Source organism: Lactuca virosa, chromosome 6 (genome assembly GCF_052849685.1).
Source record: "Lactuca virosa cultivar CGN04683 chromosome 6, Lactuca_virosa_CGN04683_v6, whole genome shotgun sequence".
NCBI classification, from domain to species: domain Eukaryota; kingdom Viridiplantae; phylum Streptophyta; class Magnoliopsida; order Asterales; family Asteraceae; genus Lactuca; species Lactuca virosa.
The window spans coordinates 122,284,883-122,301,619 of NC_136431.1; the positions used below are offsets into that span (position 1 = coordinate 122,284,883).

Here is a 16,737-nt window from a genome sequence, read left to right on the forward strand (position 1 = left end):
AGTTACCAAATGCGTTTTCGTGCAATCAATGTATAACCAACTCATAGTAACAACTCATATCTCTAGGTTTGAAGAATATAAGATATTATCCTCTCATGATCACTCGTGATAAAATCCATGAAGTGATTCAAATGAGCGCGGGTTGAATCCAATACTCAGAACTTATGAGCACTCATGAGTGTTGTAGCACCACTTTGTCCACCAACTTGGACCTCTACAAACCAACCCATGACAGTCTTGATTCATATCTACTTCCAACATATGACCGACTGTGGATGGTTTGAATAACTTAATCATTCAGGAAGAGCGACTTAGTTATTCTGGAAGTCAAAACATGCAAAGTGAAACACAAGAATAAATGAATCAAATATGGTATCAAACCCTATGAATATAAATAAACACTTTTATTTATCATCATACTGATTACTCATTATTCATTGTTTCGGTTTTATCAACTTTATACTTGAATTAAAAACACTAGTTGTCCCATGCTCCAAGCATGTACACTATGTTTTTCTTAAACAATAGCTTTGCCATACACCAAGTATGCACTCTATGTTTGTCTATGATCCTTACTTTGTGAAATAAACCAATTGAACATAATTTCAATGATTCTAATTTCACACTCCCAAATCCTTATCGAAAAATGTGAGAATTTCAAATTTCTATCATTTATCGAAATCTGTTTAGATTTTAAACTTATATGCACTGACCGTCCTGTAATGAATATGTACAAAGTCACAAAGACTTGTCAACAGTCATTATAAGGTATTCCAATGGAGATCAACTCCATGGAAACTAAGTCTCATATTCAAAGTACATTGCTTTGGACATGCTTCTTGCATTAAGTTTTCTAATCTTACACAGATAACTTCCACCTATGGAGACAACTCCATATTCTCATTTTGACTATCACTTCTGAATAAGAGATGCCTCTTTTCAGAATATGTCAATATGGTCCTTCCAAAATTAGCACTATACTTCCAACTGTCCCTGAGCAACCAATCTTTGGTAAACCTCAGATTGTCCTCGACAATTGCTTAATCATTTTAGTCATATCCAATTCTAGACCTTTTCCCTTCTTAATGCCTCTGGGCATTTGGAAAAATTTAGAAATGACAAATATTATAGCACATGCAATCGATCCTGTACCCAAAGCAAATGGTACACGATTCATGATTTCTCACATAAAGACATGATTCTAGACCAGTCTTTTGCTACAATATTTTTATTTGCCATGTTTTCAAAATTTGACTATGAAGAGGGATGTCGTAATCATAATCGAATTTTGAGAACGCAATATATAGAATTTCCTTAAGTTGAACCAATCCAACATGAAATTCATATATATATTCTTGACTAAAGATGATTAAGGTCTCAATCTAAGCCTTTAGAACTGAAATGAAGTATATCCTCTCCCTTAATTATAGCAAAACAACTTTTTCAATCCATGCAGCCTCACGAATTGAAACTTTTGTTTTCTATAATTAACATTGCTAACTTGCAACACTAACAATAATTATCATGCTCCCACTAACATGATGATTATTAGCATAACACTTATGCTCCCACTAGCTTTGACATGTACTCAGAAATCTGCTGGACTTCTAGAAATCAATACTTTATTGACTTCCTTACCAAAGTTTAGATTTCTGATACGAGATTGCCTTGATAAGACTTTATCAAAATCATACACCTTTCCTTAGATAGAATGCATGTGTGTCTAAACAATTTCAGAACTATGAAAAGGGATGCCGTAATCATAGTCTCAATTGTTTAGACCTTTTGTCATCTGCTTCAAATCTACTTGGTGGAAGTGTTTCCTCACCATCATTTTCATGAATCGGAGAGAAACCTTATGACCCTTAGATTTTATGGTGTATGTGTTCTTATCCATGTGAATCACCAAAACCATAGTCACAAGACAAGGATAATGACAAATCCAAACACATATGGACTGAACTCAATCTTAATTTCTTACCACCTGGCAGCTCAAGGGCCTGCCATTGCTTCCAAGTTGTTATGCAACCAACTGAGAACTCTCAGAAATCATATGCGAAGCCAACTTTAACTGGAATGGGCACAGAAATGTCAACACGATAGGTTATAAACCTCTAGTCGTGTGCTAGTGATGAAATACAGGTTTTATTCTTGATTAGTTCTTGAAACTATTTCATGATCTTTTATACTCCCACTGTCTTCTTGACCTATAAGACTTTCTTGTCAAATATTCAAGAGATAGTGTGGATTCTAATCAAGACAAACACTTCACATAATTGGCCTAAGTTGGTCTTTGTTTTATCCAAAACATCACAACTTACCAATTTCAAATGTACAAGAGTAGGACACTTTTACTCTTACATTTGACAAGTGTTTTAAACCTTTCTTTAAGATATGTCACTCAACTTACAGTCTTGGAGTATGACTCTAAGACTTGTTTTGGAACGAAGTATGAATCATCTTCTTGATTTAACCATTTCAACAATTCATGACTCCTCTTCTTAGTCATAAGAATGCACTAAGATGTCCTTAGAAGACCAGTTGTGATGTGGTTCTTTAATCATTAAGATGATCACAAAACATGATACTAAAGTACTCTCCCATCTTTTCAGATTTGAGAAACTTTTATCTTTCTGCCTAATTTGATTCTTCTCATTCGTTCTGCCATACATCGAGACTTTTCCAATGCTTCAGAATTATACTTAAACTTGTAAGTATAACCATATTTACTAAACTTTAGTAAATCAAAATAGTCTTAACGAGCTTTGTGGTGGACATGACCAGTGCACAAGAATGTGTACTCGATCCCTTTAGTCCTTCACTTGACTCACACATCCATGTGAACAAGTAATTAGTCTTGATTTTCCAATGCTTGAAAGTTCTCATTCATCATACTATTCAACTTGCATGATTCCAAGTTTCAGTCCAATTGAAACTTGGGCGATGAGGAACTTTCCTGATTTGGTAAATTTAGACACTACCACAAATGAAAGAATCAAATCCATTTTCCAATATTGCTGTCAGTGGAATCATATAAGCAACAATTTTCCATAAATGCCATTGTAAGGATACTTCAAATAAACAAAATTAAACAATTTTCTTTTATTTTAAAATTTTGCGGAAAAACTTATCCTTACAATCCACATGGAAAATTGTTGTTATCTATTCCTTAGCAATATATCATAACTTCTTAAGCAACTGCTCAAAATTCTGATGCGATCGAAATCCACCTTCGCGATCAGAATCAGCATATACTTCCTTTAAGAGTTCTCTCTATTCTTTGATTCTTAAAACATCAACATATGACCCAGTCACATCATGTAATGAGGATCTCAGAATAGAACTTAACAGAGTTAGATAATGGGCTCTACCTGATGTAGAGTCAAACTTATTGACTTTAACATCCTTAGGTAAATTTGGCAGCTTTGCAATCAACGCCCCTTCCTTTGGCAAAATAAACATATGGACCCTTTGGTAATGGGACTATCTCAGACTTAGCCTTTCTCTTTACCATTTGGTCAACCGGGTTGACTATGGCCAATCCCTTTCCATTGGGAAGAGAATGCTTTTTCTGGATTTCCAGTGTCACCATTGTCACTGTCCATAAAGTTTTTGGGAAATTGATCTTCTAATCAAATTTGCTTCACTATCGTTCCAAATCATTGCTGATTCAGCAGCACCAAGCAAATAGATATGATCATTAAGGTTCATGTCATAGTCTGTATCATAGTAGTCCCAAAGGAACTCACTATGTGACTTAGAAAGTGATTGAACATCCAACTTTCTCAAGACTTTGAAACCCAACTCTCCCGGCTTGTCAATATGTGACTTCATCTCTAAGATGTGATCACACATAGACCTTGCTTGCCATTAGGGCTTGAGTGACCTTGAACTTGTGGGTTAGGGAGAATAATTGGAGGAGGTGGAGGAAGTAAAGTTCCAAGAGATTTGGGAAGATCATAGATGTCTGAACTCGACATCTTTTGGGAGATATTCAAGATAGTTGATCTAAAGTCCTTAATATAACACCCAATATGAAATATTAAGGCTAGGATCCAACAACCTATTTATAATTGGAAGAGGGATGCCGTAATCCGAGTTATAAAATAGTTGAAGGTTGGTAAATGACGATTTACCAATTTCCACCATGAAAAACGAAATAATTTAATTAGGTTTTTACTTGGATTTGAAACTCCTAGATCTTTTGAGATTCATTGAACTTTTCAATGGCATGTTTCAATCTCGAGTGTGCCCTTCAGGTTTTGTGACTGGGATGCCGAGGATCACAAAACAAGGTGTGAATAACCATGCAAATATACTTGGTACCCTTAATAATTTACCCATTAATCGATGTGTCGGTTAACCACACGCGCTCCACCGATACTATGATAAACATTAAGTTACCCTTTGCCTACCTTGTTAAATCCAGGTTAGTGTGATGGTTAACGACACACACTCCACTAACGGTTTAAACAAAGTGCAAAGTGTAATTTCATGAGTTAGCACCAAATTAACATTTTCCTATGTAACTAAGATTGGGAATTTATAAAAAGTTTAGTTACTTAGTATTTATCATTAGTACTTTTAATGAAGGGAGAATTATAGTCCTTGTCCTACCCGTTCGGCTAACGACCCTCCACCAGTCAAGGAAGCGGTGGGTGAGAGTAGACACCCATTAAACTGCCATTTTATAGGCAGTAACCTTATACCTCCCTTATAGACCGGCTTCGTGAATGACGCCTACTAACGGTAAGACTGACTTGCTCTTATACATATATTTATTATTAACTTATAATACTATAAAGTATAAGGGTTGAATTTTAACTATTAAAATTCTAAGGGCTAACTTGGAATTAAAGTATTCATGGGGAAAACTTTACAAATTCCAAAACTTGAGGGCAAGTTTTGAAACTATTCAAAACTCTTGGATTTTCATAACTTATAAGTTTAATTAAAGTTAAACATTTTATTTAATGAAGAGACTCTTGAACCTCCACAACTTGATGACAAGTTATGGAGTCATAAAACCATTTAATGAGGGCAAAACTCTTCATTTTGTAACCTATGACAATTTTTATGAGGTTTAAGATTCATAAATGTGACTTTTCATATAACTTGACGACAAGTTAAAAAAACAGATTTTATGAACTATTTCTAGATCAATTTGGATTGAAAACAACTAACACATAATTTTTTTCATTAATCTAAATTAACTCATAAAACAAGGTAACACAAAAAAAACTTTTCATGTTCCATAACTTAAGAACAAGTTATGGAATTCTTTAAAACATTAAGACCAAGTTTTGTAACTCCATAAAAAACTTTGAATCAATTTTTTTTAAAACCTTTTCATATCCATAACTTATGGAGGTTTCAAAAAACTCTTTAGATCAAACTTTTAAAACTAATAAAATAATCATATCATTTTATCTTTTACTAAATTTGACCTAATTCAACTCATATAGCAAATGATTCAAATTTTACAAATAATTAGTTTTTCACAAAAACAAGTAATTATCTTAAAATTTGACAAACGTCATGTTTTTTTTTCCTTTTTTTTTCAACTTTGAAAATAAAACATTTTCATCAATATAACAGAAAACAACCCATGGCTCTGATACCACTGTTGGGTTTTAGTATACTACAACATCCTATGGTGCACATACAACCCTAAATACCTTGGATCTATGTTTTCTCTATTATACATGCAAATATGAAGTTTCCAAGATATTACCCTATACTAGCATACAAATATCATATACTTAGGTAATAAAATAGATAGAATACATACCTTTTTTTTTATGTAACTTGTCTTCATGAAGCTTGAGTGCCTAGTGCCCCAAGTGTGACACCTCAAATGGTTCACACAACACCATGAACACTTGGAATAACCTTGAGAATAAGGATACTTTGGTTCTCTCTAGTGAAATCGGCCTTGCCCTTTTTGTGTACACACACTAGTGCCCATTTCACCAACCAAGGACATCTTTATATAGTGTGGAGATTAGGGTTAAACCCTAATACCCATGACCTTTCATTTCATATGATCCATGGGTTAAACACTCCATGGACTATCCATGAAAGCTTAGCCCAACCTAAATGAACTTGGCCCATCACACACATATATCCTAGAGTCCATATTTAATTAGTTCCTTTTGATCACTTAATTAATTATAAATTAATTCTTGATCAATACTAATTAAATAATATGATTATATATTAATATATTAGAACTTATAATATATTAATATAAATCACTAGTATCCTTTTCCCTCATCTTGTCTATCCAATTGTCCCGATGCCATGCAACCCAAATGGACCATGCCGGGTCGGGTCAAGTACATACCAAATATAGTTATGGACTTAGACATTAATCCAACACCTTTATGGATGGCACAACTCCAAGGTCTCCAATGAAGTTCTTCAACCATATAGCCTCCTTTGACGCCTCGCTTGCCGTAATGTACTCTGATTCGCACGTTGAATCAGCTACGGTCTCTTGCTTGGAACTTTTCTAAGTCACTGCTCCTCCGTTCAGGGTAAAGACCCAGACTGACTGCGATCAGTAATTATCCCGATCTGTCTGAAAACTAGCGTCACTGTACCCTCACACCCTTAAGTCAACACTCCCACCGAGGACTAGAAACCATTCCTTGGTCCTTCGTAGGTACTTAAGAATATTCTTGACAGCAATCCAATGCGCTCTACCAGGGTTCCCTTGATATCTGCTGACCATGCTCAAAGCGAAGGCCACATCAGGGCGAGTACAGGTCATAGCGTACATAATCGAGCCAACTACGGAAGCGTAAGGTACTCGGCTCATATCAGCTATCTCTACCTCTGTGCTCGGGCTCTGAGTCTTACTCAGTTTGGTATTGCATTGAATTGTCAACTCCCCTTTCTTGGAATTTTCCATACTAAAACGTTTTAGTACCTTTTCCAAGTATGTATCCTGACTAAGTCCTATCAGTCTCTTAATTCTGTCTCTCACTATCCTTATTCCCAGAATATACGCAGCTTCTCCGAGGTCCTTCATATCGAAACACTTCCCAATCCAGGACTTGACCTCCTGCAAGGTTGGGATGTCATTTCCTATGAGCAGTATGTCATCGACATACAATACGAGGAAGCTCACTATACTCCCACTGGCCTTGGCATACACACATGACTCATCTTCGTTTTGCAGAAAGCCAAACTCTTTGACCTTCTCGTCAAAACAAAGATTCCATCTGCGAGATGCTTGCTTTAATCCATAAATGGATTTTTCATGCTTGCACACCCTATTGGGATGCTTCGCATCGACAAAAACCTCTGGCTGATTCATGTAAACATCCTCAGCCAACTTCCCATTTAGGAAAGCGGTTTTTACGTCCATCTACCAAATTTCATAATCATGAAACGCAGCTATTGCGAGCATTACCCTAATAGACTTTATCTTAGCAACTGGTGAGAAGGTCTCATCATATTCAACTCCAAGAGTTTGAGTAAAGCCCTTCGCGACTAATCGCGCTTTATAAGTGTGCACTTTCCCATCCATGTCTGTCTTCTTCTTGAAGATCCACTTGCACCTGACTGTCTTACGACCTGGTACGTTATTAACCAAATTCCAAACTTAGTTGTCATACATGGACTGAATCTCGCTGTCTATTGCCTCTTTCCATTTAGCAGACTCTGGGCCTGCAATGGCTTCCTTATAGCTATTAGGTTCGTCCAGATTTACTAGTGTACTATCACTAATAAACGTATCCCCGTCAGTAGTAATATGGAAACCATAAAACTGGGGTGGAACACTAACTCTATTGGAACGTCTAAGAGGTAAGGACTGGTCAATTGGTTCAACAGGATTTTCCTCCTCAGGTTGAGCGCCAGTGTCAGAGGTTCCTTCATCTCCTGACTCTTGAAGCTCTACAAGGTCAATTTGACTCCCACTGTCTCCTTGACTTATGAGTTCTTTCTCTCTAAAAACTCCTCTCCTAGCAACAAAGACAACATTGTCACTTGGTCTATAGAAGAGATAGCCAAAAGACTTCTGTGGATAGCCGATGAAATAACACTTCTCACTACGAGGTTCTAGCTTGTCATGAGTCTCTCGTCTTACTAAATCTTCACAACCCCAAACCTTGATATGTGCTAACGAGGGAGCATTCCCTGTCCACATCTCGTGAGGCGTTTTGGCAACCTTCTTGGTGGGAACTAAGTTAAGGATATGGGCGGCAGTCTCTAAGGCATACCCCCAGAATGAGATTGATAACGAAGCACGACTCATCATAGAACGAACCATGTCCAACAAGGTTCGATTACGTCTCTCAGCCACACCATTCAATTGTGGCATTCTAGGAGGCGTGTCCAACAAGGTTCGATTACGTCTCTCAGCTACACCATTCAATTGTGGCGTTCTAGGAGGCGTCAATTGCGAAACTATTCCACATTCTTTTAGATAGTCGTGAAACTCAAGACTTAGGTACTCTCCCCCTCGATAAGATCCAAGCATCTTGATTTTCCTGCCCAGCTGATTCTCCACTTCATTCTTGAACTCTTTGAACTTTTCAAAGGTTTCTGACTTTTGCTTGATTAAGTATATATATCCATATCTGCTATAATCGTCTATAAAAGTCATGTAGAAGCGACAAGCATCCCTTGTGGTGGATCTAAAGGGTCCACATACATCAGTATGTATGAGATCCAATACACCCTCACCCCTTTCACATGTGCCAGTAAAGGGTGACTTGGTCATCTTCCCAAGTAAACAAGATTCACACACGTCATTGTCCCTAAGGTCGAATGACTCCAAGACTCCATCCTTTTGGAGTTGGGCTATGCGTTTCTTGTTAACATGGCCAATGCGACAATGCCACAAGCATGCTTTGTCCAAACTTGTGGACAAATCAATATTCAAAACATCATTTCCAAAATTATCTATAATTAACACAGATTCATAAATCCCATTACAAGGTAATGCATTGAAATAAAAGACACCATTCAAATAAGCATTAATAGAACCATTACTATTATCAAACGAATATCTGAAACCTTGTCTAAACAATCCATGAAAAGAAATGATGTTCCTTGCCATATCTGGCGAATAGCAACAATTATTTAAATCTAGCCCTAACCCATTACTCAACACTAAGGAATAAACTCCGATCTTGGTTACTGGTGAAGACTTCTTGTTTCCCATGATCAAGTTTATCCTTCCATGCTCCACTTCCCTACTTTCTCTTAGCCCCTGCAAATCAGAACAAATGTGGTAACCACATCCAGTATCAAGGACCCATGAAGTAGCAAGTGATGAATTATTAGACTTAATTAAATACATACCTGCAAAGGTGGGCTTTATCTTCCCATCCTTAATATCCTGTAGATATTTAGGGCAGCTTCGTTTCCAGTGGCCCTTCTGGTGGCAATAGAAGCACTCTGCTTCCTTGGGGTCAGAAGAGGGTTTAACATAACCTAATTTGGTCCCACGAGAAGAGGAACCATCTTGGGGCTTACCCTTTTAGTGGCTCTTAGAAGGAGCCTTCCTCTTCTTTCCCTTTCCTTGGCAAATTGCCAACACAGGAGCAGCTACAGTAGAGGATGATGTAATAGATTTGTCCTTGAGGTTGCTCTCAGCTGTCCTCAGGAGCCCTTGAAGTTTGCTCAGGGTGACCTCTTCCTTGTTCATGTGGTAGGTCATTTTGAACTGGTTGTAGCAGGAAGGCAAGGAGTGGAGGATGATGTCAATAGCCAAATCCTCATCAAACTTAACATTAAGTTTGAGAAGACGATCAACATACCTTTGCATTCTTTGCAAATGAGCAGTTAGGGATTCTCCACTCCCCATCCTCGCGGTGATCATGTTGGTAATGATCTCATAGATCTCTTGCCTCGCGCTCTAGTGGTACCTGTCCAACAAATCTTGATGCATCTCATATGGATACATGTCCTCATAGGACTTTTGGAGTTCGAGGTTCATGGTGGCTAGCATGATGCAATGAACTTTCGTCGCATCACGCTCGTGGGCCTCAAAGGCGGCCATCTTTTCAGGAGTAGCAACTTCTGCGTTGATCTTTTCCAGCTTCTCATCGAGGACATATTCTTTGTCCTCGTAGCGAGTTATCATGCGAATGTATCTCATCCACTCGTTGAAGTTTGACCCATCAAATGTCACCTTTTGACACAGGTTCATCAGCGAGAATGACCCAGAAGCGTTGTTGTTTGCGTTTGCGTTTGACATCTGAAATAGAAAGGAACAAAGTTTGAATAGAAATGAATCCCCAATTAAACACCTAAATGAGAAATTAGGGCTAGGATCCAACAACATTATTTACAACTTAGAAAAGGGATGCCGTAATCTAAAAGTAAATAATTTGAAGGTAAGTAAATGACGATTCACTAATTCTCACCATGAAAAACGAAAAGAGATTAAGTTTTAAATGTATTTGAAAATTCCTAGATTTCTTTTGAGATTCATTGAACATTTCAATGACATGTTTAAATCTCGATATGCACTTCAAATTTTGCGACTAGGATGTCGAGGATCGCAAACAAGTTGTGAATAACCATGCGAATCAACATGGTGCACTCAATGTCTTTATCACCTAATCAATGTGCTGGTTAGCCACGCACGCTCCATTGATCTATGATAAACATCGAGCCACCCTTTGTCACTAATGTCAATCCCAAATTAGTGTGCCGGTTAGCCACGCACGCTCCACTAACGTTTGACAAGGGTACAAAGTGTAATTCCATGGAATAGCATCAATTTTCACATTTTACCCTAAAGTAACTAAGATTGGGAATTTGAAAACATTGTAGTTACTTTGCAATATTCATTATACTTATAATGAGGAATTAAGTGCCCTATCCTATCCGTTCGGCTAACGACCCTCCACCAGTCAAGCAAGCGGTGGATGTGAGTGTACATCCATTAAGCGCCATTTTATATGCAGCAACCTTATACCCACCTTATAGACTGGCTTCGTGAATGAGGCCTACTAGCGATAAGACTAGCTTATTCTTATACATATATATTAATTAATCTTGTAATAATATAATAGTATAGGGTTGAATTTTAAACTTGTAAAATTCTAAGGGTTTGAAATTTAAATCATTCAAAATTAAACTTTTAATCACAAAATTTAAATTTCAAAACTTGAGGACAAGTTTTGAACTTTTCAAAACACAAGGGATCAAATAACAAATAATATAAATCAAACAATTAATTTAGTGATCATTAATATTTGACCTAATTCAATTTCTTGCAAGATAAGTTATCCAATTAATTCAAATAATCAATTTAATCATATAAGGAATTTATTATCTAATCAATTGGTAAATATCTTTTGTTTTTGGCAAGGATAGTCTCACAAAATCATTAAAATTCGAATTTTATCAGTAAACACAGATTAGGCAACTATTCCATAGCAAAAACAGCAAGAAATCCCGATATTGCCTCTGTCAAACGATCCGACTCGCCGAGTCACTCATGGACTCGCCGAGTAGGGCCGACTCGCCCAGTCCATGAAGAGACTCGCCGAGTCCAGTCGAACAGAAGCCAGAAAAACGATTTTCAGCATGTAAACAGTTATAGCATCACATACAACAGAAACCAATCAAGGCTCTGATACCACTGATGGGTTTTATGCATAAGAACAATCTGATGTGGTCATACAAACCCTAATGCTTGGATCTAGGTTTCTCTATTGTACATGCAATGAATCCAAGACTTATAAACCCTAATCTAGCATACATAATAACAAAATTAACATATAACATCAGATCTAGATGTTTACCTCTTCAAATAGTAGCTTGAATCTTCTTCTCTTGAGCTTAGAATCACAATTGTAATTCCTCTAATGGATCACAAACACCATACAAGCAAGAAGGCAACTTTTAGAGAGAGGAGGATCTTAATTTTCGGCCTAGGGTTTTCTCTTGGGAACAAGTGGCCGAAAATTGCATGCAAGGGTCTCTATTTATACTATAGGCTGCTAGGGTTTCAGTCTAAACCCTAATGGATACCTTAGCCACCAAGTAGCCCAAGGAACCTTCTGGAATAGGGCCCTTGGACGAAAATATGATGATCCCTCATCATAATTTCGTTCCCCCTTAGTCCATTAGGTTTCCTAGCCCAAAACTCAACTATCACACATTTGAGAGTTTATACCCCTTTATTTAATTAATCTCTTTTAGTCACCAAATTAATTCCTAATTAATTTATGACTAATACTAATTAAATAAATATGATTTCTCCTTTAATATATTATTCTTATAATATATTAATAAACCATAATATCCTCTCTCTTTCTTTAAATTACCTTGTCAAGTTGCTTTGGTGAAGGCAACCCAAAAGGACCATGCATAACCGGGTCAAGTACATACCAAATATAGTTACGGGCTTAGACATTAATCCAACACATGTTTCCCAACCTGACTCACTCAATCTATTTGTATCACAAGTATGGATACAAAGACACATTACACTAAGAGATTAAAGGAGATGTAAATCATTAGTGTAAATGAATGTAAGGTCTCTTAATGCTTATGTTTATGTATTGACAATGACATCCCAAAATTTTTAATATAATGAAAACACATTTCTTTGGAAATGTTTTGATAATTTACTTATTATATTTTTGGGAACAAATTCTGCAACATACTTCATCAAAATGATACTCTGATTTTCAAATAAGGCATAAACAAATCAGTCTTTTATGGCTGTGAAATTGGGGATGTCACATGTCAGGCGATTCTTATAAGGGAGTTCAGAGTACTCGGCTTAGAAGGGGTAATTTTTGGTTTGGAGTACCGCCACCGGAGCTTTATATCGCGAAAGGCTAATTTTTTTTCCTAAATTTAATTTTCTATTAGAAATATATTTACCTACCAATTTAAAACCACATCTTTTCTCCTTTCAATTCAATTACATTCTCCTCTGCATTCTTTATCTTTTTTTCTTTCATTCCATTCCATTTTTCTTTTTTCTCTCTACATTCCAACTCAATTTTTGAAAATGGATGTCATTACTAAACCAGTTGTATCTGCAGAATACTCCCAAATCGAAGAAATGGCATTGGCTCAAGCATACATTGACACATTTGACAATAGACACATGAGTCAAAATAGATTTTTATATTTTTGGCGATCAGTTCTATATCATTCTTAGCAGCAGCTTGAGGGTTCGAATCGTTCAACGTATCAATTTTTTTTTTCAAAATGGAAAGATATGCAAGGAAAAGTGAAAGAGTCTAATGTTATATTTACTCACAAGATAAATACCCGAGAGCCCGGAGTTTCCGACAAGAAGTTTTACATGCAACAAAAAAAGTATATCGTGAACACCATAATATGCAAGATTTTCGGCACCAGATGGTGCAGATGATTTTACAATATCACCGTTCCTTTTTTAGAATTTAAGAATTTCTTTTAGTTTTGTCGTTTATGGTTTTTTTAGTTATTTCGTTAGTCATTTGTAGTCTGGTTTTAATTTATATTATTATAGTGTGGTTTTTTAATTAAATGCTATTTTTTAAATTGTTTAAATTAGTATAAGTTTATTTTAAAGATTAAAATCTTGCAAACATGTTATCTTGTATTTAATTTTGTATTTTGTATTTTAATTTTATCAAAAATAGTGATGTGGGTAGTGGGGTAAGTGGGTTGTAAAATATGTATTTTGATATTTTATGGGACGAGAAAAATGAAAGAATTAGAAAGAGGAAAGTTGATGTAGAACTTCTGTCAGTGGATTGAGTGTGTTGGGAGGTACCACTCTCTCCTGTTAACAAAATCAAAGGTCGGCTATACTTGTAATTTTCATATCAATCATTTTTATATATTATACAAAAAGTGATTATGAACAGCTACCTCTAATTCGAGATAATTTATATAAAAAGCTAATAATTTAACTTGTTATCTTTAATATAGGGTTTATGTCATTTTTGGTCACTTAACTTTTGGTTTTCTACTCATTTGGTTACTTAACTCTTTTAAAGTTTTAAAAGTTCATCAAACTTTTGGTTTTATGCTCATTTAGTCACTTAACTTTTGGTTTGGTCACATTTAGTCACCTAACTTTTATAATTATGTTAATTTAGTCACTAAACTTTTAAATTTTTTCACTAACTAAGCAAAATTTTAAAAGTTAGGAGACTAAATTGACACAAATCTAAAAGTTAAGTGACCAAACCAAAAGTTAAGTAACTAAATGAGCACAAAGTCAAAAGTTTAATGATCTTTTAAAACTTAAAAAAAGTTAAGTGACCAATCCGCACAAAACCAAAAATTAAGTGACAAAAATGACCTAAACCCTTTAATATATGATATTATAACTTTGAACTGGGTTAACACCATTTTAATTAAAATCATGTGTAAAAGGAGCTTGCGGAACCAGCGTCATTGATCCGCCACCGGCTGCTTCTTATACCAAAGTACCCAAATTATACGGCCTATAAATTAACAACATGATTATACATAACAAAAGTTTTATTTTTTTAGATACATCTCGTCACACTAATTAAGGCTTATATTCAATTCCAGTTACATATTTTCTGTCATAACTGAATGACACATAATTCTTTATTCTACATGCTCCCGTATTGAAGTCATGCATACAATACAAACTAAGCTACAATTACAACAACTTTATTATTGTTGAACATAAAAACCTCAAGATCCTTCGTGTTTAAATACACAAATACGACTTGCAAGTTCCTGTATCTCATGGTCGCCTGCCACGCCTTTAAACTTGCTAACGTCGAGTTGCTCAAGTTCCTGGCACCCTTTTAGGATCATGATCAGAGTGTTCCTTTCAATGATTGAGAACCTTAAATCTAGAGTCTTAAGGTGTGGCAGCTGGGACGCTATGGCTAAAGCCACATCTTCATCCAACAAAGGAACATAAATACTTAAATGATTGAAGTTTCGACAGTGCTTACCAATGTTGGCAATGGTTTTCTTCAATCCGATCAAGGACGCAATTTGTAAAGCCTCTAAATCTTTCCAGTTGCAGATAGAGTTTGAGACTTCAAAGTTAATCACATAGCTCAAATAGCTCGGTAAAACCAAGAGCTTTAAAGAGGGGCATCTACATATAAGAAAAGAAAAAAGCAATAGTAATTTGGAGGACATGATTTAAGGGTGAAAGACGATACCCATTTTATGATTTCACACTTGTGTAAACTTACCGTTGAGCGATCCATGCAATTTGGCCTTCTTTAAGAAGCGATTTAGGGTGAAAGACAATCGCGGTTACAAGTCCATGGCTACGGCCGATGGCAAATTTAACGAACTTTTCAAAAGACTCATCTGCATATTTCGTTTGATCAAGTGGCACCACAAGACAACAATCAGACCATGAATCCTTGTCTAAAATCAATCTTGGAATCGGATGTTTGGAACTTCGTAAAGAAGGAGATTTAGTAAAGACGAGTTGTTCCCAACATTGAGGGTAGAATGTAGCCTCATACCAAGACTTGCAGACTAAAGGACAAGTCTCTACAAGTGATTCAATTCCGACTCTTCCAAAAACCTCAACCAGACAGTGAACTGGCAGCTCGTTCCAATCTCTTTGTTCCATCTTCGAAAAACCAAGAAATCAAAATATATTAAATGTAAACCATATTTTATTGTTCTAACTCTAATTATGAATATAAATTATAAATAAAACCAAATAAAATATTCAAGGTTCAGTATTGTGTATTTGTCGTAACGTAAAGGTTTATATTATTGTAATTTTGTTAGATAACTCAAATCATATCGGGACAAGTATATAATATGAAAATTAAAATAAAAAGTTAAAGGTAAATGAAATTATTGGTTCAAGGAAACCCACTTGTAAGCTCATAATCATCAACTGCTTTCTTTTTTCAATTTTTTATTTCACCATGAGAATAATGCTGATCACCTTTCTCGCAATCTAAGCAACATGCTTTAGTTGAACAAAATCATGTTATAGGAGATGAAGGAGCATAAAAGAATCAACTGAAACAGTATAAAATTGGAAATTAAAGAATGAAAACCAATCGATATATGCTTAACGGAAGAATATAGACAACAAACGGGGTTAATATGGCTCAGAAATAATACCAAAGAATTCTGACCTGGATGGAAAATGGCGCACTATGTTAGTATATAATGGCTGATATGAGTTAATATATATAATGTAAGATATGTGTTATAATGACAAACATTTATTAACGTATTGTGGAAGATATGATTTAAGGACGATGGAGCATTATTTAATGGCAGAAATGTATTAATATATAGTGGCGCCATGCCCATATATCCGGTTCGAACTTAGCCTCCATATTTGACCTTTGAACTAATAATCTATGTGGCCGTTGACTCCGGCCACTAAAGTAAAATAAAATCACAGTAAAATAGTTTAGGTTGGTTCATACCAAAAATGTGTCGGTTTGTATGTTATATACTCGTGATGTTATAATATCAATTAGAGAAATAAACAGCATATTATAACATCTTTTAATTTTTATATCATCATTTTTTATTATTATTTTTTTTTACTTTTACTTTTTTCGATTTATATTTTAATATTTGTAAAAACAAATATTTAATTAAAACATGCTATTTAAATAAATTCTAAATTAAACATAATTTGTAAAAACTAAAAATAACATACACAAAAAAACAATACAAGAAAAGTTTACGGTAGTCCTAATTTAAAAACAAAACAATGATACAATAGTCTTAGTTCAAATATCATTTCCAGATCTTCCCATTCATCGCATGAAGCAC

The 16,737-nt window shown here is 35.4% G+C and overlaps 1 protein-coding gene across 4 annotated transcripts; it reads right to left on the reverse strand.

Annotated features, from left to right (window-relative positions):
* Nucleotides 1-14,448: 14,448 nt before the first annotated feature.
* LOC145118740 (F-box/LRR-repeat protein At3g48880-like) lies at nt 14,449-16,219 on the reverse strand. 4 transcript variants are annotated; one of them, XM_079054421.1, is made up of 4 exons: nt 16,083-16,219; nt 15,815-15,963; nt 15,168-15,559; nt 14,449-15,067 (listed from the first exon to the last, which is right to left on the reverse strand). In XM_079054421.1, exons 2-4 carry the CDS (start codon nt 15,830-15,832, stop codon nt 14,650-14,652), a joined length of 828 nt encoding a protein of 275 aa, XP_078910547.1. In that variant the 5' UTR covers nt 15,833-15,963; nt 16,083-16,219; the 3' UTR covers nt 14,449-14,649. The 4 variants fall into 4 exon arrangements, with proteins under 4 accessions (XP_078910547.1, XP_078910548.1, XP_078910550.1 ...); XM_079054422.1 differs by having other exon boundaries at nt 16,069-16,216; XM_079054424.1 differs by lacking the exon at nt 15,815-15,963 and having other exon boundaries at nt 16,083-16,217.
* Between the last annotated feature and the right edge of the window lie 518 nt (nt 16,220-16,737).